Consider the following 24,223-nt stretch of genomic DNA (forward strand, 5'->3'; position numbering starts at 1 on the left):
TCCCACGCAGACTTGCGCGACCGCCCCGGTGCAAGGATTACAAAGTCACACACCAGCGGTGCAAAGTAATGAAGCACTTAAGTTGCTTTTCAAGCCTCAGTACTTGAGTATTTACTTTGTTTTGGATTACTTGTTTCTACTCCCTGGATTTAAGAACTGATCTAAAATAACTCGGCTCATTACTTTTTTTTTTTTTTTTTTTTTTGCTAACGCCGCAGATGATGCCAGAACGTAAAAAAAGGAACTGTGGTTTCGGTCCCATTTGTTGGTGATCTTGGGGTCCTGCATGGACAGCAGAAACATTATTTAAAAAAAATATTTTAGCTAGTTTGCACGTTATCCCCGTCCCTACGTGGGTTTCCTCCGGGTACTCCGGTTTCCTCCCACATCCCAAAAATGTGCAACATTAATTGGACACGAAATTGCCCGTACGTGTGATTGTGAGTGCGACTGTTTGTCTCGATGTGCCCTGCGATTGGCTGGCAACCAGTCCAGGGTGTACCCCGCCTCCTGTCCATTGACAGCTGGGATAGGCTCCAGCACTCCTGCGACCCTTGTGAGGATAAGCAGCTAAGAAAATGGATGGATGGATGATGGAAAAGATCCTCAGTGAAAAGGAGAGGTTTGCACCGTTCACCCTCATAAGGATAAGCTTCAAAGAAAATGTACGGATGGACATTATCATTCATCGGGTTTAGACAAAATATGGGTTGAAAATACCCAGGATGCCTTTTTTCCAAGCTATTCTAGTTGTTCTTTTCCACTTGGCAAAATAAGATTTTACACATTAGACATCATATTTTATACATAAATAAGATTTTTTCCAACTGAATCACTATGCGTATACTCTAAATATGCAAAAATATCTCGGGACACATAAATATCTCTTGAGCCTTTTTTTTTTAATTTTCTATGAAAAATAACATTCATTACAGTTACAGTGTGTACAACCAATGGTTCCTTTGACATGAAACAGCAACAATAATAATTATCATTATCGTCATAATAATTACACTTGAGAACCGAAGGACTTCAGTGTCCTTTTTTTTTTTTCCATTTTGTGTTTTTAAATAAGTTAAGAAATGGAAAGTCGCTAGAGGCGTTTATACATATACAGTGTGGGGCTATGAACTGTTTGACAGCGTCGCTCTCACGTCTTTTAAGACTGCTTTGAATATGATCATGTACAGTATAGTTGTCCGTGTACAGTAGTATTCGGAGCTCCGTGTTAGGCGGCAGTAGTACAACGTTGAGCGGGTTAGGCGTCACCCAAAAGAAGCCGAGGAGCGCGCGCGGCGGTGTCCGGTGAACCACCGAAACGTGGCGCCCCCACTCCATCCAGTGTTTAGTGCGACACGGTCCCCCCAACACCCACCCCCCCCCCCCCTGGAGTTTTTAAGATTGCACTTCTTTTTTTCAATTTTTTTTTTCAACCGTTTAGTCCACATGTCCAATAATGTCCAGCGTGTGTCCAGTGTGAAGCCAAAGTTCATCCAGTGTGTATCCGGTCCCGTCCCGGTGGGGGTCCGGTGTGTCTACGCGCCCTTTTGGTGCTGCTTTTCCGGGCCCCGCAGCCTTTGGTTTGCTTCACAGATCCCTTTGAAAAAAAGAAAAAAAAAAACAACATATTTAAAAAAAAAAAAAAAAAAGAATGCAAATCAAGCGCACTCAAATTGTCGTTCAAATCTTTTGGGTGTATGGTAGTACACATTCTTAAAATGATGTTGCCATTTATATCTGAATGACATAAAAATGATCTAATTAAAAAACGTGACGTCACGAAGGGCATCCGTCGTAAAACTGTGCCACACAAATATGAGCGTTCGTCGAAGATGACGCGCTGTGGCGACCCCTAACGGGACAAGCCGAAAGGAAAAGAAGAAAAAGATTTCTGTCCAATATAACTTCAAAATAAAAGGTGACGCGACTGCCGGGATATGCTCCAGCACCGCCCGCGACCCTGGTGAGGATGAGCGGCAAGAGAAAACGGATGGATGGATAAAAGGCAATGATAAGAACAGAAAGATTATAATCCACTATTAAGTTGAATTGAATAATGAGATGACATTTACGTCAATATGCTGTCAATGCAGTATTCATAATTTAAAAATTGATAAATACTTAATTTGTAAAAATAAGTATATTAAGATTTCTAACTTTAAAATATGAACAATTCTCTGGGTGTAAGAGATGATCGTGTGTGATATGGAAAATGATGTAGTTTCACCCAATTCGTCACAAATCTATCGTCGTCCTTTATCTCCGTCTTCGACAAATAGTGACGGGAAGAAAAATGAACTATTATTCCATAAGACGACAGGAGGTATAATAAATCTATGTATCCACTTGTTGTCATTTATATTTTTCTTTTCGGTAAACGTCGTTGGTGGCATATTGCTATTAATATTGCTGCCCCTAAAGAATTATGCAATGCGGCGATCACTAATTTGCATCATTTTCCTCAAAAGTAGTATAAAGGGCGGCACGGCGGATCAGCTGGAAAGCGTTGGCCCGGGTTCAATCCCGGACCCGCCTGTGTGGCGCTTTTATGTGTTCCCCGTGTCTGCGTGGGTTTTTTTTTTTTTTTTTCGGTTGGGCACTCCGGTTTCCTCCCACATCCCAAAAACATGCAACATTAATTGGACACTCTAAATTGCCCCTAGGTGTGATTGTGAGTGCGACTATTTGTCTCTATGTGCCCTGTGACTGGCTGGCAACCAGTTCAGGGTGTACCCCGCGACCCTTGTGAGGATAAGCGGCTAAGAAAATGGATGGGTGGATGACGGAAAAGCTCCTCGGTGAAAAGGAGAGGCTTGCACCGCTCACCTGCTCCTCGGCGCTACATGATCATGGCTCGCATGGCCTCCTTGCTGATGCGTTTGCGATGTTTCCTCCTACGACGGGGGGACGCCGGCCTGAACGGGGTCTGGCGTCTGGAGGGCGGGGCCGCCGTCGCGAGCGCTGCGGAACGGGGGAAAAAAAGGTCCGGATATTTTACACAGGTGGAAATCCAAAAATACAATCGTGCGGTTTTGTTCATCGCTAATCCTGTTGAGGTTGTAAGGAAAACTACATCCGACCTGCATGGGGAAAACGGGTGCACAGTGAAGGGTCAAAAGGGATCCTCAATGAAATGATTAATAATTGGCATGGAAAGGCCATGTTTCAGCCTGCGGAAAAATCAATCCAACAAGTCGACATAAAAAATGGGTAATAGAGAATTGCTGCTTTGAAGCTCTCCCGAGACCCCCGCCTTCCCCCCCAAAATAAATAAATATTATTGGGGAAAAAAATAAACTGAAAAATGAAAGTTCCATTCGCAAACGTGTTACCACTGATCTAAAAAAAAAAAAAAAAAAAAAAAAACTGAAGTTGCCATCCGCCATCTTGATACTCCCAAAACAACCAACCCGACCTGTGCAGCAACAGTGATTAACTGCGCTAATCGCCAGTTTCGTGGCTGTAAGTTACAAAGATTTACTTTGACACTGGTAAAGTTTGTTTGTAAATTTTTTTTTTTTATTTTCTGATGAGCTTAATTCACTCGAACAACGTTTTTTTTTTACAGTTTTTGTTCACTGTTCACTCTCTGCTTCACCTTCATAGGCCGAAAAAGCGATGTAAATATTTTCCCAAGCTTCATCAGTGGATAAGCAAGAAAACACATTTTCTGTGAAATGTTTGATGAATTTCATAATACTGAACTCTGCAAATGGAATTTGATTTTCAAATGCGAGGAAACAAGTTTCAATTTTCTGTCTGAAATAAGACGTCGCAGAGACAACAAATGAACAATGCGTTTAGCATGTATTTTCCCATCGCAAGTCCTTAGTTCCAAATATACATCTAACTGATTGACGTCAAATTTAATGTTTTTATGACAAAAAAATGCTGAGTTTTTTTGCTATGTTATGATGACAGTGCTTCACAGCGTATTTTGGGAAAAGTTAACATGTCACAGAAATCGTGCCCGAGGTAATATCCGAGGTTTCTTGCTAGTCACGGTGTTATATGTCTTTCCTTTGCACTTATCCTTTTTTGGTTTACCAAGTCGAATTAAAAATGCTTCATGTTACCAGAACTGAAAAAATGTCAAGCTCACACGACCAGTTTTAATGATAAATGCCAAACTTTTGACATAAACCCCGTCATAATCCAAATTGTAAACCTTTTCCCCCCCACACGTTTTGGGAGTACCATGATGGCGGCCAACTGGTTTCAACCAACCGCCCGATGTGTTTGTACCCCCGGAACCAATGTTTCACACGGACATTGTTGCAGACGGACGCAGTTTTGGTCCACCGATAAACTTTGCCTGAAATGACGGCGGGTCGCCTGTAAGTTATATTTAAAAACACTTTTACATGTGTAATGTACACATAACATGTAAGAGTGAGCTGACTGGTTTCGAGTTTTTATTTTTTACTTGACATGGTAATCGCTAGCACGCTAATGCTAATCGCCAATGCTAACATTAAACAAAGGCTCGTCTCAAATCCTGTCGAGTTTATACCATGTTCTCAATAAATAAATGAGAATAAAATGCATGTAACCTGCTTATTATGTGGCAAGAAATACCTTGATAATCGATACTAAAAGCATTTCATTGAGAACTCTATCCATGTCAGACACATATATCCAACCATCTATTTTTCAAGCCACTTATCCTCACGAGGGTTGCGGGAAGGCTGAAACCAAAATCTCCAAAGCCAGATAAAAATGTTATTTTTAAATCATTAGTTCGTATTTATTCTCATATAAAGGGCCCCACCTTAGTCTGTATATTACTGTAATTCTTAGATAACGCAACGATACAACGTTACGTTAGCATGTAAGTGAAGGACCGGATACGCGTTTGTAGCCTCGATTTCATCCCTGCGTCTGTATTAAATCTCCCACCGAGGACAGACACTGGGACTGTGGAATTCTCACAGAGGCTTTACTACTCCCAAAACCACTTGATGACCTTGCAGTTTGAATTTAGTAAAAAAAAAAAAAAAAAGGGCCTGCAGCTTTGAGTCACCGCTGAGTTCTCTGGGGGTGCGGGAAGAATGGCAGGACTTCCTGTTTCTTGTTACCCACCGTGCATTTAATCTGTCCCATTAATGCAGTGGTTTTCAAACTTTTTTGGATGCACCCCCTTTTTGGGGATTAACTTTTTCCTTGGGGGGTCAAGCACTGTAAATTGTAAAAACTGTGGTGGGTGATGGTGCTGAAAATTGGAGGGGAGGGGGGGGGGTGTTGAAAGAAAACAATCCATGCCCCCTCTGTCATGACGTCCCCCAGTTTAGAAAACCGCTGCATTAATGTAAGCACGACCAAGTATTGACCTTGAAAAATATTAGCATTTTTTTTTAACATAAAACTAATAATGGGAAACTAAATTTCCACTCTGCTATGTATAATTCATACCACAGAGAGAAGATAAGATCCCCCAAAAAGATGGCGTACTGTCAGATGAAATTTCCGAATAAACCTAAAACGTACTCTGACCTTTTCAGGTAAACTTACTTTGAAGTTCTCTAAAGTTTTAAATGTACTTTTTGCACAACTTTCTGTTCCGCAACAAGGGACTGAAAAATAAAATTCAATGTTTGACCAATAAACCTCTCACATTTGGACCTTATGAGGCCAGCACGATACCTAACAACTGATCAACAGTCCAGCGAGGGTTCAAAAAGGATGATGGGAAAAGGGAACTGAAGTTAATCAACAAGGTTGGATCGGAGATACCGAGAGACTGGAAGAGTCACAGAAAGCATAAAAGTGGCCATCCTCGAAAGTAAAATATACAACAATGCAGTGAACCTTTCGGGTTTTTGGTTTGACATTTGTCACTGGGAATTTATCTTCCGTTGTCGGCTGAAAACGTTGCCGTTTTTATACTCAGGCCATAGCCATGTCTAATATTAAAAAGGGATTTGTGACCATTTTGTGGCATTGATAGGGAATTACAAACATTTTTAGAGTGGACAAATACTTTGAGGTTTTCACTCCACGCTGCAGGGCTTGATCCATATCAGTTGCGAATACTTTGTAGTGGCTTTCAAATTCGATTTTAGTCTCGGGCCACATTGTCGATGTGACTTCCCTGGGAGGTCTATTGTGACCGTCGATCCGTAAACATGAATTATCGCCTTGTATGATTACATAAATACAAAAAATGGATGGAAACTAGGTTTGAAATCAGAAATCTATAAAAAAAAAAAAATAATCAACTATGCTAAGAATTTATTTTAAAAGTGTAGTTGGTATAAAAAAAAATGCTTGCGATATCTCAGAGACGGTTTGAAATTCCGACATTTTCGCTAGAAATATGAAGGTGACGCACATGACTTGGTTTTGCATAAAATGATGTTGTGGGTCAGATCTGGACCCTTGGCCACATGTTTGAAAACTACGATCTTGTACATATCATATTTCCTGAAACTGTGGCCACAAATATTTTCTACTCCTCTGAAAAATATTCCTTATTTGAGGGACTTGCTACTGGTACAGTTGCTAAAACTAGTTCTAGCTACCTGTGACCGATTCTGGCTTTGCACGCCTCATTAAAATAAAACAAAAAAATTACCTAGTTTAGGTCTTAGCTGAGGTTGAAGATGAGCGGCTCGGTCTAGCTCCCCTTGAACCACTTCCAGAACCTTCTGCCTCCTCTCCTCTTCTGTGAGCAGACCTCCACGATTGGCCAGCGTCAAGTCCTTTGCCCCGCCCTGATCGGCCGGCTCGCCGTCCCGCCTCCCGTTCCCCGTTTGGCGCTCCGCTTGCGTCCTCTGGCGCGTCGGCGTCACCTCAACGTTGGTCCGGCTGGTCACCGAGTCTCTGTGGTTGGTGGAAATGCGCGAAACAGCGGTGGGGCTTTGTTGCGACGGGGTCGGATCGGGAAGGGGTGCGTTGTCCGACTGGGGGGCATTGAGTCGATGTTGCGTCCTGAGATTGCGATTCTCAGACTCTCCGTGGTCGTAGCTTCGGGAAGGGAACTGCTGACGACGCACTTCGCCTCCTTCCTCGCGACCGCCCCCGTGTCCGCTCCCCGGGACAACCTGCGGCGGGTTTCCCGTTACGCCGCGGTTCGCCCCCGCGTCCGACGGCCAGCCGTCGGCCGACTGGTGTTGCCTCTGGTGCGTCCAGCGCACCAGCTGCGTGTACCCCCCCTGCGGCCACCGCCTCGCCGCCGGCTCCTGCTCCTCGCTGTCGTAGACCCGCTGGTTGCGTTTCAGGTCGTCGTTGCGGTGGAGGTCGGCCTTGGAGCCGAGGGGCTTCGGCGGAGCCGGGTGAGCCGCCCGGGGGAGAGACGGGTGAGGGTGGGACGGCGGGGTGAACGGCGCCGGGTCGGGCGAGGGCTCCTGACACCTGCACGCCAAGTGGTCCTCCACCGAGATGATGGCTTTCTCGTAGAAGGCCTTCCCGTTGCTGTACTGGATCTTTGTCACCTGCGCGGACGCACAAAAACACACCGGTGAGAAAGTGTTGTGCAAGTCAGTTCACAATGGCATGAAGACGTTTCCAGACAAGCTAATAACGCTTGGGAAATGTGGTGGCTCCCTGCCAAGACCTGATTTTTTTTTTCAGGTGTCATTTCACAACATGTTTTGAAGTCGACGCCATCCTTTGCGGACACTTTTCGTTCATCCGTGGCGGCGGACACTTTTTTCGTCGTGTCGCGCACCACCGGACTAATTGTTAGGAGCGTACGTCTACCTGATACCGGTTGTCTACGGTCACGCCCGATGTGAAGCTTAGCGTCAGGAAAAAAAAAAAAAACTAACCGGCCTGGAGCTAACAAAAATGTTCCCATATCATCCGTTCACTTGCCCTATCTTGTTTGTATAATCTAAGCAAAAATGAGAGTGTAAAAATATCAAGTGGGCCGTTGGGGAGTTTATTGCACCCGTTCGCGTTTACACTAACCCTTCGTCCACAGTATTATTATTATTTTTTTTATATATATATAAAAACTAAAGTCTTGACAACCACAACAAGAAAGGAAAAAAAAAAATAGCCAAGTAATCTGAATAAGTTAAAAGTTCACACAGCAGTGTATAATGGCCAATTTTGATATATATATATATATATATATATATATATTTTTTTTTTGGGGTGAATTCCAGTCTTTTTATATAATCGTTCACATTACAAAATAAATACAAAACATAGCTGAACCTCTTGAAAAAAAAAAGTGATGTTGGCTCCCAGTACAGTATTTCTTTTCCTTGTTTTCCAAAACCTTGTCACTTTTCTCCCTCTTGCAGTGTCCTTGGTTGGAGGTTAAAATGTAATTAAATCTTAAATTAAATTAAAACACACACACACACACCTGCTCTCCTGTCTACACAAACGAAGTGAAAGAAGTTCTTCACCTTGGAGAATTAACTTTTCAATATCACAGGTTTAAAAAAAAATTATAGAAGTTTATTGGAGTGAGATTTTTTTCCCCATTTTAGAATGGATGGAAATACATCTTTGAATTTAAATGTTTACTAGCCAACCCGAATCATTAGGCAAACACAGTACAGTGAGCTAGAAAAAAAAGCTAGTTTTTGATAATAATTTGATAAATAGGCAACACACACACACACAAAAGCCAAATAAAAAATACGTTAACAAGCTTTAAAAACTATTAGTCGCAGCCATCTGACAGTGGCTAACGGGGGGGGGGGGGGTTTACCTGCAGGTATCTGCTGGAGGTGACGGTAGGTAGACACTGCATCACCCGAGAGTTGCAGCACCCCGAACATCGCTGTACCTCCACGCAGCGCGGCCACAGCAGGAAGTTAGCGTTGCGACGGTCCACCATGGACCTGGTCACCTCCATCACCTCGGTCCGAACTCTGCACGCCGCCTGCTGGGCCTGCTCGACCTCCACTGAGGACGGAGACCAGAGGCCTTTAGTGTCAAGATGTGATCGGAGAATTCGGCGAGGTAAAATGGGACGATTGGAGCCTACCGATGCTTCTGATGTGTCGTCCGTGTGTTTGGTTTGTGAGAGCGCCGTCATGATGATCGTCTTCTAAGACAGAGGGAGAGAAAAATATTTAACTTTTGTCAGGAAACATGACCCCTTTTGGTGTCCAAGGCAGGAAGGCACCTGTATAAAAAGTCTGGTACACATACAAGAACACAAACGCCAGATTATTATGTCTTATCCATCCATTCATCCATTTTCTACCGCTTTTCCGGGTCAGGTCGCAGGGGGAAGTAGCTTCAGCAGGGATACCCAGACTTCCCTTTTCCCAGCCACTTCTTCCATTTCTTCCGGAGGGATCCCGATGCATTCCCAAGCTGGCCGAGAGACATAGTCTCCCCAGCGTGTCCTGGGTCGTCCCCAGGGTCTCTTTCCGGTGGGACATACCCTGAACACCTCACCTGGATCCGAATCAGCTGCCCCAGCCACCTCATCTGGCTCCTCTCAATGCGGAGGAGCAGCGGCTCGACACTGAGCCCCTCCCTGATGACCGAGTTTCTCACCCGTACTCTATGGGAAAGCCCGGACACCATGCGGAGGGAACTCATTTCAGTTGCTCATTCGGTTCCCTTCCCATGGATTCACCACCTGTGGGAGGAGCCATAGGGGTCGGGTGCGATGTGAACTGGAACCTTGCCGATCTGATCCCCGGCTACAGAAAGGAGGGAACCCGAGGCGTTCCCAAGCCAGCCAAGAGACATAGTCTCTCCAGCGTGTCCTGGGTCATCATCAAGGTCTTTTTCCGGTGGGACATGCCCGGAACACCTCACCAGGGAGTTGTCCAGGCGGCATCCGAATCAGCTGCTCCAGCCACCTCATCTGGCTCCTCTCAATGCGGAGGAGCAGGGGCTCGACACTGAGCCCCTCCCCGATGACCGAGTTTCTCACCCTATCTCTATGGGAATGCCCGGACACCCTGCGGAGGAAATTCATTTCGGTCGTTCATTCGGCCCCCGTCCCACGGACTCTCCACCTGTGAGAGGGGCCATAGGGGTCGGGTGCGTCGTGAACTGCGACCTTCGCGATCCGATCCCCGGCTACAGAAACTAGCTATTATATCTTATAAGATTCCCTAATTCTGTTATCCTTACGTGCGTAACGACTCGAGTTGTCCTGATGAGAAGTTCCGAAATGCGTCGGGTCTGAGGATCTTAAATATTAAACGTGTTCAATCACGCAATTGTAGCAATATACCGTTTTTGCTGAGTCGTGACGATTCTGTTATGCCTCTGATGTGGCGATTATGCAAGATCTGTTACATTAGCGGGTATACCCAAGAGTTTTTTTCCCCGCTTGTAGAGATCCGTACCGAAGGCAGGACAGGGATGAGCTTCAGAAGTAGTACCGGAGCCTTAATGAAGGCAGGAAAGACGGGACAGTCTTTCAGTCTTCTTGGCCGGGTTATTTTAAGTGATTCAAATTTCGCAACAGTGCCGAATGTCCCTCATCGACTGCCTTCTGAAGAAAACCCCAACGCGACGAAATAGCGCTGACGCGGTTCTCTGTGTGAAAGCAGCTCACAAGTGGGACACACAACTTTTACGAGCATGTTTTTTCGGCAGGAATCATTGTTCGCCGCACAAAGGAAGCCATTTTTTTTTTTTGTTCTCTCTCTTCCTATTTCGACAATTAGGGTATTTTCTGCTGCAATTTGTCTCGGAGCTGTCAAGAAACTGTCGAGGCGAGATACGAGCGGTTAAATATAGCGCACGTCTGTGTGTGAGCGCTCATGCAATATGTCTCCATGTCATATTTTTGCCCTTCGGCTTTAATTATAACCCCGAGTGAGCGTAAGCGAGGGGGTTATTTCGGGATTTTTTTTTTTTTTTTTTGCGTAGGGTTGGGTGGGAGATTCTTCTTAATGAACAACCTGATGCGCGATAAAAGAGCGGCGTCCAATTATCCTCGGCGGTTGTGTTCATCCGCGCCGCCATTATCTTAGCTTTGCATGACTGATTCTTTTCTTCGCCTTTTCATTTCATTTGCTTAATTGCGTTAAAGTTTGAGGCGTGTCGGCGTCCTCGCGCGCGAGCTCGGTCGGGTTCGGATACTTTGTAGCTCGTCGTCTGTGACGGCGGCGGGACCAAAGAGCTTTTCATTTTTCCTTTCCTTTTTGTTATGACGCATAAGGAAAACGGGACTCTTCGGGAGCCTTGACAGAGATCGGAACTGTCTGTCATATTTGAAAGAAGAAAACAGCTCAGCTAGAAAGCGTTTGGCTCACAGTTCTGAGGTCCCGGGTTCAATCCCGGACCCGTCTGTGTGGAATTTGCATGTTCTCCCCGTGCCGGCGTGGGTTTTCTCCGGGCACTCGGGTTTTCTCCCACATCCCAAAAACATGCTTCATTAATTAGACACTAAATTGCCCGTAGGTGTGATTGTGACTGTAGCTGTTTGTCTTGATGTGCCCTGCGATTGGCTGGCAACCAGTCCAGGGTGTGCCCCCCTCCTCCCCGTTGACACCTGGGGTAGTCTCCAGCACTCCCCGCGACCCTTGTGAGGATAAGTGGTGAAGAAAATGGTGGATGCATTAATTGAACACTCTAAATTGCCCATAGGTGTGATTGTGACTGCGTCTGTCTCTACGTGCCCTGCGATAGATTGACAACCAACCCAGGGTGTACCCCGCCTCCTGCCCCTTGAGGTGGCACGGTGGGTTAGCTGGAAAGCATTGGCCTCACAGTTCTGAGGTCCCAGGTTCAATCCCAGACCCGCTTGTGTGGAGTTTGCATGTTGTCAGCGTGTCTGCGTGGGTTTTCTCCAGGTACTCCGGTTTCCTCCCACATCCCAAAAACATGCAAGGTTAATTGGGCACTTTAAATTGCCCGTAGGTGTGATTGTGAGTGCGACTGTTTGTCTCGATGTGCCCTGTGATTGGCTGCCAACCAGTCCAGGGTGTACCCCGCCTCCTGCCCGTTGACAGCTGGGATAGGCTGCAGTACTCCCCGTGACCCTCGTGAGGATAAGCGGCTAAGAAAATGAATGGATGGATCTTCTAGTTGGTGCTAATAGGTTATTCATACGATGACTGCAATAAATAAATACTCTTAAGAGAGAAAATTTTCCACCTGAACGGGCCGAATAAAAATACAAGTTGATACAAAGCACCAGGATGAATTATGTTTCAGGGGAAAGTATAAAAAAAAATGTGACGCAATTCGGGGTTGGCAAATACTGCGGCCTAAATAGACAACAGAGAAGATTAAAAAAAATAAAAAAGATGAGGAACATAATAAATAATTTAGATGGTTCATATCCAGACTCGTTATGACGGCAAATGGGAACAACGTGAAGCGACTCATCATATCATCGTTTGACCGTGTGTATGTTCGTCCGCTTGCTCGCTGTTATGTCAGCGCTTTATTTATGTATCAAGCCATTCCGCTTTTTGAATAAATGCATGCGTGACTTCGTTCCTACGGCTAATTGCGCTCTGTCGTTATTACCTACTGCGCCCGCCTCTCGCCGCAGCAGCAGCTTCAGCTCGTCCACGGAGGAGATCGCCGAGTTCCTCACCAGGTCGACCAGCGACGCGGGGAGCGGCTCGCCCTGCGAAGACACAAACACTTCCGTCAACCGCTTTTTGTTTACACTCACGGGCGCTGATAACGGCGCTTTCGGGATCGTTGCGCTGCAAAGACGGGAAGGTAAAAACGAGATCTAGTTGTCTGAATTTGTCCAAGGGAGCTTAATTGGACGGCCTCCAGCGTTTCACCTCGGGAAGGAGGGCGGAACGTTCTAATTAAGCGTTGGAAAATGCAGCGTGAGCTGGTGAGAATCTGCTGCTGGAACATAATTTAAAAAAACAAAAAAAAAAAAAAGCTTTAAAAACGGTGCATGATTTTTTTAACTACCTGACAAAAAAAAATTTAACTGCTTTATCCTTATTAAAAATGAGGAATATATTTTATTCTGTCATGCCATTATCCAAGCCGCTGATCCTCGCAAGGGTTGCGGAAAAGCCGGAGCCTATCCCAGCTAGCTAACTGTACACCTCGAACTGGTCGCCAGTCAGTCGCAGGGCAGATATCGACACCGTCACTGAGCGGGAATCGATCCCACGCTCCCAGCGCCATAGGCAGGTGTGTGTACCAGTACATTAGCTGTGACTCATTTATTTTATTCTTTTAATTTAATTTTTTGGTACTCTTTTTATTTTTTTATTCTTTCAATTTATTATGAATCATAAAAAGTTGCTTTTATTCAGTTAGTCTTGTTTATATTTATTGCATTGATTTCTTAATATTTTTATGCATTTATTTTATTTTCATTTAATTATTCATGTATCTCTCTATATATTTTCTATATACTTTTCTATTAATCATTTTTATTTGGGAAAAAAGTCCATATATATTGTATTTCATATTTATCTTATTTCTTTTTGTAGTAGATGGCTATATATTTATTTCATTTTCTGTCTCATAAATAATAGAGTATATTTGCCATGTTGCCGCAAAGTAGGGCCTTCGACTCTTAATATAGTATATTGCAGAATACCGTACACCCCCCATCCTCACTAAATGCTCCCCCCCAACAATGACCTCAAGCGTCATATCCCACACATATTCTACGTGTATAATTATGAACCATAAAAGTTATGTTACGTAGTTCCTATGAGGTGGTTCAAATTGGGAAAAAAAAATGAATGGGATGATTCAAGACGACCGCAGTGAAGCGAGAATGAAGAGAGAGCGGCCACGAGTCAAATATAATGAGCATAAATATGTATAACACGCGCATATAAGTTCTTGCTGTCACCACGTCAACACATGATCTCGTTTCCGCACAGGAAACAGTGGCGGTGATTGATGTGCGCTGACGCCGCCGTCACTCTCTCCTCGTCTGTTTAGCCGCAAACGCGCGCACTCTTTACTTCCGATGTACTCGGAGTGCCAGCACACCCTGATACCGTATGCACACTTCAGCTTCAATGTATCAGAAAACTTGCAAAACTACTTTATTTCTAGATGTACTGAGGCTACTGCGGATGGAGAATACCCACGTTTTTAAAGTTAAAGTTTTTGCTATTATTTTGCGCGACTTCCATTTGGAAATCCTTCCGTACTTGTTGTACTCGCTGACGGATAAACTATGGTGGTGTTTGAAAATTGCAGTTGTTTGTTTACATTCAACCGCCAGCGACGTCACGCAGGTTTCAATTTCGGCGTCCGCTGCGCCTTTGTACCGCGCACTGACGACTGCAATATTGCGTCTCTTGCCAACTAACGGCTTCATACAACATTTGCAACACCACGGAAATTGAAATCTCCACCTTCTGAATGCTGACATAACGCGGGATCGTTCATATTTTAATTAGAAATTTATTCATTCGTGATCCAAGCCACTTATCCTCACAAGGGTCACGGGAGAGCCAGAGCCGAGCTTAGCTAGCTTCGGGTGAAAGGCAGATTACACCCTGAACTGGTCGCCAAGTCGGTCGCGGGGCAGATATCGACACCATCACTGAGCGGGAATCGATCCCACGCTGCCCGCACTAAAAAGATTTGAGGGCGGCACGGTGGCACAGCTGGGAATCAATCCCAGCCCCCCCCGTGTGGAGTTTGCGTGTTCTCCCCGTGCCTGCGTGGGGTTTCCTCCCACATCCCAAAAACATGCAACATTATTTGGATTGCCCATAGGTGTGATTGTGAGTGCGGCCGTTTGTCTCGATGTTCCCTGCGATTGGCTGGCAACCAGCTTAGGGTGGAGCCCGCCTCCCGCCCGTTGACAGCTGGGATAGGCTTCAGCACTCCCCGTGGCCCTTGTGAGGATAAGCGGCAAAGAAAATGGATGGACGGGTACACTACATATCTTCACCAGACATACAAAGATAAAAAAAATAAGTGACTCCCGGGACCCTTGTGAGGATAAGCAGCTAAGAAAATGGATGGATGGAGAAAAGATTTAAAATGTACTGTTCTTAAAGATGAAATATACAGTGAAGAAAATAAGTATTTGAACACCCTTAAGTTTGCCAATGACCATTAGGATGATACAGAGGAGTCATGGGAGAAAGTTTTGTGGTCAGATGAGACCAAAATGGAACTTTTTGGTCATATTTCCACTCACTGTGTTTGGAGGAAGACGAATGATGCGTTCCATCCTAAGAACACCTTCCCTACTGTGAAGCATGGGCATAGTAGCATCACGCTTTAGGGCTGTTTTTCCTGCATATGGGACAGGACGACGGCAATGTCTTAAGGAGAGTTGGTGACCGCGGCCATGTACTGTGAGATTTTTGGGGAACAACCTCTTTCCCTCAGTCAGAGCATTGGAGATGGGTCGTGGCTGGGTCTTTCGACATGACATTGACCCGAAGCACACAGCCGGGAAAACCAAGGAGTGGCTCCGTAAGAAGCATTTCAAGGTTCTGGTGTAGCCTAGCCAGTCTCCAGACCTAAAGCCAATGGAAAATCTTTGGAGGGAGCTGAAACTCCACGTTTCTCAGTGACAGCCTAGAAACCTGTCTGATCTAGAGAAAATCTCTGTGGAGGAGTGGGCCAAAATCCCCCCTGCAGTGTGTGCAAACCTGGTGAAAAACTACAGGAAACCTTTGACCTCTGTAACTGCAAACAAAGATTACTTTACCAAATATTAACATTGGTTTTCTCAGGTGTTCAAATACTTATTTGCAGCTGTATCACACAAATAAATCATAAAAAAAAAATCATAAATTGTGATTTCTGGATTTTCCTTTTTTGATTATATCTCTCACAGTGGCGCTGCACCTAGGACGAAAATTTCCGACCCCTCCATGATTTCCAAGTGTGACAACTTGCAATATAGCAGGGTGTTCAAATACTTATTTTCTTCACTGTACATGTACAATGAACCTCGTGTTATGGGGATAAAAACCAAGCGTAACCATGAACTCATTATAGTCGCGATGAAATATATTATTGTAATATTATTTTTCCTGCTGCCCCTAAGTGGGCGATTGGGTGAAAAAAAAAAACCCCAACACACAAATATGTATTGGATCCATGACGTAACCCGCCTACCACGTACACGCGAGTAAGGAAATGTTTGCGCAGCTGCCGGGAGGAATTCTTCAATCCAGAAATGATAAGTGGCTTGTTTGTCGTGTCTTTTGCGGAAAGGCGATAAGAGCCGTGTTCGGGGGGGGGCTTACCGGGCGGACTTTTAGGAAGCTCGCGAGGCCGACTGACTTTGCGGCTAAAGTGAATTTTTGAAAGGAAGGAAGGGAAGCGTTCGCAAATGCTAACGACGTTTATGCAAATCGACTCAATTGATTCAAACCAATGAAACTCTTTGTGTATGTCCCGCTGTCAAATTGATAGTTAAAATTTGTGTTCATTTGTTAGTCATGTATCTCATAAAATAACTGGTTTGATGATTTATTGTCAATCATAAATTGGAGAAAATTAGAAAGAAAATCAGAATTTTATGTATGAATTTAACATTGTATTTATGGAATTAAAAAGTGTTTAATAACACGAAGAATTGTATGCATACATTTAGTTTTGTATTTATTTTATTAAATCATGGTTTAGTTACAATTTAATGTTAATTAAATGAAAATATAAAGAAATCAACAATTTAACATACATTTAACATTTCATTTTTTAGTAAGTACTTGGTTTGTTAATTATATCTATAGTAATGAATAATTAATAAGTAATGGTATTGTTACAACAAACCATTTTATGTATTTCAATATTTACATTTTTTATTTTGTCCAATCATTTCATTACATCATTTCTTAGTTGATTATTATGAATCACAATAAATTTAGGAGTCAAAAACATTTACATCATTTTATTAAACCATCATTAAATCATTAAAATAAAACCTACAAATGAAACAATTTAATGCAAAAGATTATTAAAAATATTGAATGAAAGAATGGTTGTGTTCATTACATTTAAATGAATTGAAAAATTAGAGTTATGAAATGTGTGTATCATTACAGTTTGTATTGTGACAAACTATTTTACACATACTCCATATTTTTTATCACCCCAATGTATAGCCTCATCCATCAACACTGGTTAATAATATATTTATTTTTGATAATAGTTTATCTCGTTAAATAATTACACACATCCGGACTGACGCTTTGAATGTGTCACGCAGACTAGGAGAAGATCATCAATGCTTTTATGTCAAGACTTGGCTATTGTAATGGTCTTCTGCCTGCCCAACCAAAAAAGAGGATTAAAAACTCATTTTTTCCTCGTTTTTTAGAGCATTTATTTTTAAATGTTTCTTGCACTCTGTACCGTTTTAATTGTACTTTCATTTGTTTTTCTTTTTAATTATATAAAGCACAGTAGTGTACACTGTGGCATACACAACATACCTTACGTATAAAATGCGCCGTATAAAATATATATATTTTTTGTGCTTTTCTTAGCTTCCGCAGCGACGGTCAACTCATATCCGTAAGCCAATCGGAACAAAGTCCTCCCCGGGTGGTCTGATCCCGCGGCTTCTTCACGTGTTTAAGACGCGACGTTACAAAACAAAAGTCCACATTGTGCGTGTCAAAGCCCTTCGGTACCGCCGCGCCGTGGAAGGAAGTTGTTGTCTTGTCGGTCCGACTGGCCGCCCCGTCGCCAACTTCTTTCGCGTTAGCGGACACAAGCCTCCATTGTTACGCGGCGATACCGGCCGCACATCAAGCCATCCGTTTTTCTACGCGGCTCTTCCTGTTCGGGGGGGCGAGGGGAAGCCGGAGTCTGGCCCTGCTGACTTGTAGTACCGCGGCTACATAACAGGAAAATTACATTACAGTACTCTAGCGGTCTGTGTGGCGTACTTTTAACCTCTGCCAAAATCAATTACATTGAATCCCTTTTTTTTTTTTTTTTTTTTTCAAGTTAGAGGCGGAGCAAAACTGTTCAACACGTCCATTCTTTCCGGTGTGTATGCCTTCACCACCAGGGGGCAGTAGAATAGGCACCCACAAAGACCAGTTTCACAACTAGAGTAAGGGACTCAGTAAGCTGCAGTAATATTAATTGGTTTTTAGAATAAAATACATAATATGTCTGTGCATATTGTCTGTCTATGGGGGCGGCACGGTGGTTCAGCTGGTAAAGCGTCGGCCTCACAGTTCTGCGGTCCCGGGGTTCAATCCCGGACCCGCCTGTGTGGAGTTTGCATGTTCCCCCCGTGCCTGCGTGGGTTTTCTCCGGGCGCTCCGGTTTCCTCACACATCCCAAAAAACATGCAACATTAATTGGACACTCTAAATTGCCCCTCGGTGTGATTGTGAGTGCGGCTGTTTGTCTCCTGCCCGTAGAGAGCTGGGATAGGCTGCAGGACTCCCCGCGACCCTTGTGAAGATAAGCGGCTAAGAAAATGGATGGATGCATGTCTGTCTATGTGTGTGGCTGCACCTTTTGTGTTTGTACGTTGCATATAGGATAATCACAGTGCCAGGTTGACGCTATTTGTTAGCCTGTCTATGGAGTTCTTCATTGTGCGTTAGCATTAAGCTAGTGGATTTCTCCAATGCACTTATGTGGTCCTTTAGAAAACTTTTTTTTTTTTTTTATGACGAATTTGAAAAACCTCAACTGGAAGTGGAAATATGCCGCTAGATGCATCTTTATGTGGCGAGGAGGGGGGGTGAATTGCCTCAAAATATGCATAAATATTTTTGTAAAGCTACTCCAGAACGCTACATGAAAATTGTACACTTCCAAAGGTGCGATTTAGTGACTTAAAATCCATTTTCTTTTTTGTCCTCTCAAGTGCTGTTTCTGCGCCCCCACCCCCCATCTTTCTGCTCCAGCTAAATTTTGTCCTTCTCATCCTGCGTTTGTCTGCTGGAGGGTGGCCAGCAGACTCGGAAACTCCCAAAGATGACTTTCACAAGCCACCGGCTGACCTAGTTTAAGCAGAACTACGCACACAAACGACTTTACTTGACGCTCAAGTTGTCCAGAAATCCTCTCACAGGCATAACAAGTCGCATGCAGCTGCACGATGCTTGAACAGGCGCGGTGTAGACATAAAATAGTCGCTCCAAAACGAAGGCAAGGCCGCGATTTAACGGCCACGGAGCTAATAATACACTTCGGGGACAGCCGAATGAGCCTGTTCGGATGTCGGGGGAAGTTACTTATTTGCTCGCTACAACTCAAATATTGTCTTTATCCCTTTCTGGGAGGCTTTCCTCTCTGTTGTTTTGACTATTTCAGCGTTGTGCGGTGTCCCCTGGTGAAATCGCGCGCGCACACACGCCGTGCAGCGGGCCTCGCGGAACAGGAAGCCCGGAAGGCAGAGAGATCTTATGGAATGTTTGTGGAGAAAGGTGAGGTGTAATGGAATGTAATTATGGGGCCAGTTGGCTGCGTTTGAACACAAACACACACACAGTCATGCTTCCTTAATGGAGACAACATCACTAAATATCATTGATTTATGATTGAGGGCCAAATCAATGTACAGGATTAGTTTTGGGTTTTTTTTTTTTTTGGGGGGGGGGGGCTAAACAGAAAACAGTTGGGCGTCCGGCATGAATAGCATCACCACAATTATCCAAAAACTTCAGTTGCCTAGTGATGTAGTTCACCGATTAGCATGAGGCTGGCATTTCTCCACCATATAAGTATGATTTCGCGTCATTAGTGAGCTAAGACTTTATCTTCTGTGAGTACAACAATTGACAAACCTACTCTGCGATGTTATTTAAATTCTCGAACGAAGAGATGACACCGCGAACAAGCCCGCCACCCGTCCGCCGACCGAGAGGAGCCCTGGGAGCGCGTTAGCTTTCGAGTTAGCCGGCGGTTAGCGCCCTTGTCATGGCGTGGAACCTGATGGGATGTACGCTAGCTACTATATGGTATTTATTTTCACTTTACAGGTACATTAAGCCTAAAAAAAATATATGGTATTTTCTTTTTATTAACCCATCCGGATCACCATCGTCAATAACTTAGCATACTAGCCTAGTAGGTTAAAGGCCGTTGTTGCCGACCCAAGATTTGCGCTGTTGTTAAGTTTTTAGTTTTACACAGGCTAGCTGGCATCTCCATTTTAATCCCCCACCCCCACCCCCAAAAAAGTAAGAAAGAAATGGTTTTTATTTCTCTTTGCTAGCATTTTGGACAGGCATGCTACATTCATTCATATCCTTAGCATCTCCGTGCAGACTAAGCCCCCATAAAACTCAGTGACCGCATATTTGCTTTTTCCTGATATATATATTTTTTGCATGTACAAAAAGTTGTATTTTTATTTGATATAACCACTTAATCAGGCTAAAATATTTTTAATTTTCACGTGGCAGCTACATCGATTGCAGTGTTTGAACGACCACTCGATAGAAACGACTCCAGGATACAACAGTATTATAACCAATACTGGATTTGCTTATGAAACCTATTTTAAAATTGATTCCCTGCTCTGTATTCAATACAAAACGCACATTTTGAAGTTTGTTTCGCATCATACAGTAACCAAGCAACAGCTGCAACCTGCCACATGTTTTGCTCTCCAAAGTCCTTGCACCAAAGTGGGCTTAAAAATCAAATACTCTTATGAGCCTTTGCGCTTTTTTTTTTTTTTCTGACACGCACCACATCCACGGGGCGCATATGTCCCGGGCGACGCGCGCTCGGCCGGACAGGCGCACAGATGCGCACACGCGCACAAAGTCTGTGAAATCCCTGGCAGATTAGTTTTTGTTCTTATGTAAAATGGATCAGTGGACGCCAATCGCTGGGACTAAACTTCAGGGGGGGGCACAGTGGTCGGACGGGGCAACCTGGTCAAAAGTGCGGATGGGTGATGGAAATAAACTCATGTGCTGCATGTTATTATCTTAAATATCTTTGTTGTGGTTTGATAAATTAACTTAATAAACTGCGGTAATATTTAGTTTTTTTTCCCCCCTCATATATGACTGAGTATTGTGATATTGTTGGTCTAGTTGTGTTGCTTCACCATTTGTGTGACTATAACTGTTGGTTGAAGAGTTAGAACACCGCAACTATAAATGCTAATGTGCACGGATGGTGTATTGCAGCAATTTCCAATTTTTATCGAGCCAAGGCACATATTTTACAATTGAAAAATCCTACGGCACACCAACAACAGTAAATGTCACCAAAAATGGATCAATTAATTACTCTATGTATTTCCTGCCATCTAATAGAAGAGGATTTTTTCGTTCTGTCATTGTGCCTCACTGGCATAAATAGATGAATAAAGATACATTATTTCGCGGAAATAAAAGTGTTTTTTTTTTTTTTTTTTTTAGCAATTACATAAAATTGGATAACTTCCCACGGCAAACCTGAAGAGCGCTCATGGCACACTAATGTACCCCGGCACGCAGTTTGGGAATCACTGATAAAAATTGGCCGAATCTGGAAAAACTGGATCACTCGTATATCAAGGCGCAATTATTGTATTGCCTCGGGGCGGCACATGACAGGACAGCCTCGTGGTTAACGTGTCTGCCTCGCAGTCCTGAGCTTTTGGGTTTGAATCTCAGCCTTCCCGTGTGGAGTTCGCACGGCCATCCATCATCCGTCCAGCAAACTACGCACGTATTCATGATCCTGCGTCTCCGCCCTCACGCACCTAAATCCACAAGGCTCTAAATGAGGCATCATCCTTGTTTGTTTAGATGTGCCCTGCGATCGGTTGCAAAAAGTGCAGGACGAACGCCCAAAGCAGCTCCTGCTCACCCGTTTTAGAAAATGCATCCTCTTCCTTCTTTGTCCCATCACAGGCTCCAAACAAGTAGTTTCAGTTTTAGCTTGAAGCAGTTTTTTTTCTGACAAATTTGCACTTTTACTCTTTCAATTAACAATCAACAGATTACGTACGTTCTACTCCATGCTTTTTTTCTGAACCCCCCCCCCCCCCCCCACAGAACACACAACATTAAAAAAAAAAAAAAAAAAAAAAAAAAATCAAAATACTACCACACCTGCGATCTTGATTGCAATCTCAGGAACAAAATTGAACTCAGGGGCATGAACAACAGAAGAGAAGCAAGATATTCCCCTCCATGGCTTTTTCATTTCTTTTATATTGTTTGTTTAATTGACTTTAGCGACTGAGACCACTATGAATGTGAACACGAAGGAACATAATATATTATTGTGCAGCGAAAAAACATTTTTACTTTTTTATAGGCTACATAAATACACAACATTTTTTTTACGTCAAGTAAAGCAATTAACTCAGTACTTTAACAATTCTTATTTTCATGTTTTTTTTTTTTTTTTGTTTTTTTCTTAGGTCATCTCGACTTACCTCAGCGCCGCCGAGCCTCGGGAAGAGCAGCAGCAACAGCAGCAGCAGCAAAAGCCACCACGACCTCATGTCGCCGCCCAGCCAGAAGAGCCGCCAGCGACCGGCTGGGCATTGAGCACCTCGGCGTCCACTCTCACCGCCGAGCCTCGGTCGGGTTGACGTGAAGGGAGCCCGAAGGTGAGTTTGCGACCTCGCTGCACTAATGATGACTCACGCTCAGGCGAGACTTGTGGCTCGAGGCATGGTGGGGCAGGTGCCTGGCGGTTCCTGGTCCACGGATGAGGATGACGATGGGGTTGGGGGGTGGGGCTGCAAGATGTTTCCCCCCCCCCCCTCCAAAATGCGAATCCCAATGTGTCCAGTTGAATCAATTCCACGTTAAATGCCACACAAAAATATATTTATAACAATAATAATACAAAAATCTGAGCTGCGGTCCAGAGGAATCTTAAATCAAGTGCGGCGTGTCAGAATATCCCGTGCGTAAAAGTTGCGCGCGTTGTGCGTAAATCTGGGGAAAGGCAGCGGTCTCCTTGCTTCTGCTCCTCTTCTTGAAGCGCCTCATCTACAAAAAAAAAAAAAAAAATGTAACTCCACGAGCGTGAAGGCGTATGCGTGCAATCAGTGCGTAGACGTCTTTTCTCTTCCCCCACGTCACGTCACGCTCACGTCGTGATCTCGCCCCTGCGCGCTTCTCCTCGCTGACTGCGTCTGAAACAGCTCAGAGCGTCTTTTAAACGGTTCGCGTGCACGACTTACAGGAAGTCAAGCAGTTTTGTTTCCAAAATAAAACACACCTTGCCAAGGTTGTGTATTCACCTAGGGCATTGGCTTTGTTAGGCTTTATTTTGAAAAGTGCTCTCTGAAATCTTCTATTTCCACATTGCAAGTTCAACGTTACTCGTATTTTCCTCAAGGGTCTTTTTTTGAGGGCAGGGCCTATCGCCTGTTAGCACCAAGGAGGAGTCATATTTATATTTAACATTAAAATCACGCACCTTTCAAAATAAGCTGCCTACGTAAGTTTGAATATAAATAGTACAAATGAGTTAATGGGCCCTTATTGAAAAGAAAAAAATTATAAAGGCGTAATAAAATATCTTCATTGTGATAATAGTCCTAATTTTATAGTTTATATTATGAGCAACACTGTGTATAAAGTCATAATTTTATAATAGTCCAGTAGTACTACCCGGGGGAAAGCAGTCATTCTGTGACACTGCTGTGGTAATATTACAAAAAGGAAAAAAGAAATAATTGTATGAAAAAAGAGCTGATTTTTGACAACAGTCAAGTCACAATATAATGAGGGAAATTTTTCAGATTTCATGGCAAAAACTGGTAATAATATTTTTTTAAAAGTCATTTATGTGGAGGATTTTGTAATTGTGGGTTAAAAAATGAATACAAAAAGTCATAATACCACAAGAAATGGTCGTCATTTTTATTGTAAAATTGTGAGGGGGGGGGAGTTGTGAGTCAAATATTATTTCCAGGACTAAGGTCGTAATATTATACAAAAAGTGATCATTTAATGATAAAAAGTTGTGGTTTTTATGAGGAGGGAAAAAAGTCTTACTTTTCCCCTATTTTTTATACATTCCCAGGATTATATTTTGATATGAGGGGAGTGAGGGGGTGTGCTCTTTAGTGCAAATTTTGATTGAGTTTGATTTTCATTTTTTACATTTTATTATATATTTCTTCTATATTTTTTTTATTTAAAAGGAAACAGCAGCAATCTAAAAAAAGTTTTTACTACGAGAAGAAAGTCATATTAAAGTTGTAACACGATGATGCGAATGTTATTTCATATGAGTAAAATCATCATAAAAATGTTCCACAAGAAAATGGCACAATTTTACAAAAAAAAAAAGTTGTACTTCAGGTGAAAAAAGTACTGTAATCACCACAAAATATCAGCCCTTTTATTTTGTAAACAAACGTGCAAAAGCGTGACGGGTTTAACGCATACGAGTTCTACACACACTCTCAAGTATGATGCAATGCAAT

At 43.5% G+C, this 24,223-nt stretch overlaps 1 protein-coding gene across 2 annotated transcripts; it reads right to left on the reverse strand.

Annotated features, from left to right (window-relative positions):
* Positions 1-889: 889 nt before the first annotated feature.
* Positions 890-22,344, reverse strand: pdgfba (platelet-derived growth factor beta polypeptide a). Of its 2 annotated transcripts, none has more exons than XM_061830568.1 (7): positions 22,211-22,344; positions 12,412-12,514; positions 8,948-9,007; positions 8,669-8,865; positions 6,575-7,433; positions 2,827-2,961; positions 890-1,597 (listed from the first exon to the last, which is right to left on the reverse strand). In XM_061830568.1, exons 1-6 carry the CDS (start codon positions 22,277-22,279, stop codon positions 2,840-2,842), a joined length of 1,410 nt encoding a protein of 469 aa, XP_061686552.1. In that variant the 5' UTR covers positions 22,280-22,344; the 3' UTR covers positions 890-1,597; positions 2,827-2,839. The 2 variants fall into 2 exon arrangements, with proteins under 2 accessions (XP_061686552.1, XP_061686551.1); XM_061830567.1 differs by having other exon boundaries at positions 8,948-9,010.
* Between the last annotated feature and the right edge of the window lie 1,879 nt (positions 22,345-24,223).

Source organism: Syngnathoides biaculeatus, chromosome 9 (assembly GCF_019802595.1).
Source record: "Syngnathoides biaculeatus isolate LvHL_M chromosome 9, ASM1980259v1, whole genome shotgun sequence".
In the NCBI taxonomy this organism is placed as follows: Eukaryota; Metazoa; Chordata; class Actinopteri; order Syngnathiformes; family Syngnathidae; genus Syngnathoides; species Syngnathoides biaculeatus.

What these genes read in the sequence shown, in the direction of transcription:
- pdgfba (XM_061830567.1), bottom strand. Translation starts at nt 22,279, where the DNA reads ATGAGGTCGTGGTGGCTTTTGCTGCTGCTGCTGTTGCTGCTGCTCTTC. An exon ending in GCGAGAGGCGGGCGCAGTAG is followed by an intron (nt 9,011 to 12,411) that starts GTAATAACGACA and finishes CCTCTGTCTTAG; the next exon opens with AAGACGATCATCATGACGGC. An exon ending in CCTCCAGCAGATACCTGCAG is followed by an intron (nt 7,434 to 8,668) that starts GTAAACCCCCCC and finishes GCGTCCGCGCAG; the next exon opens with GTGACAAAGATCCAGTACAG.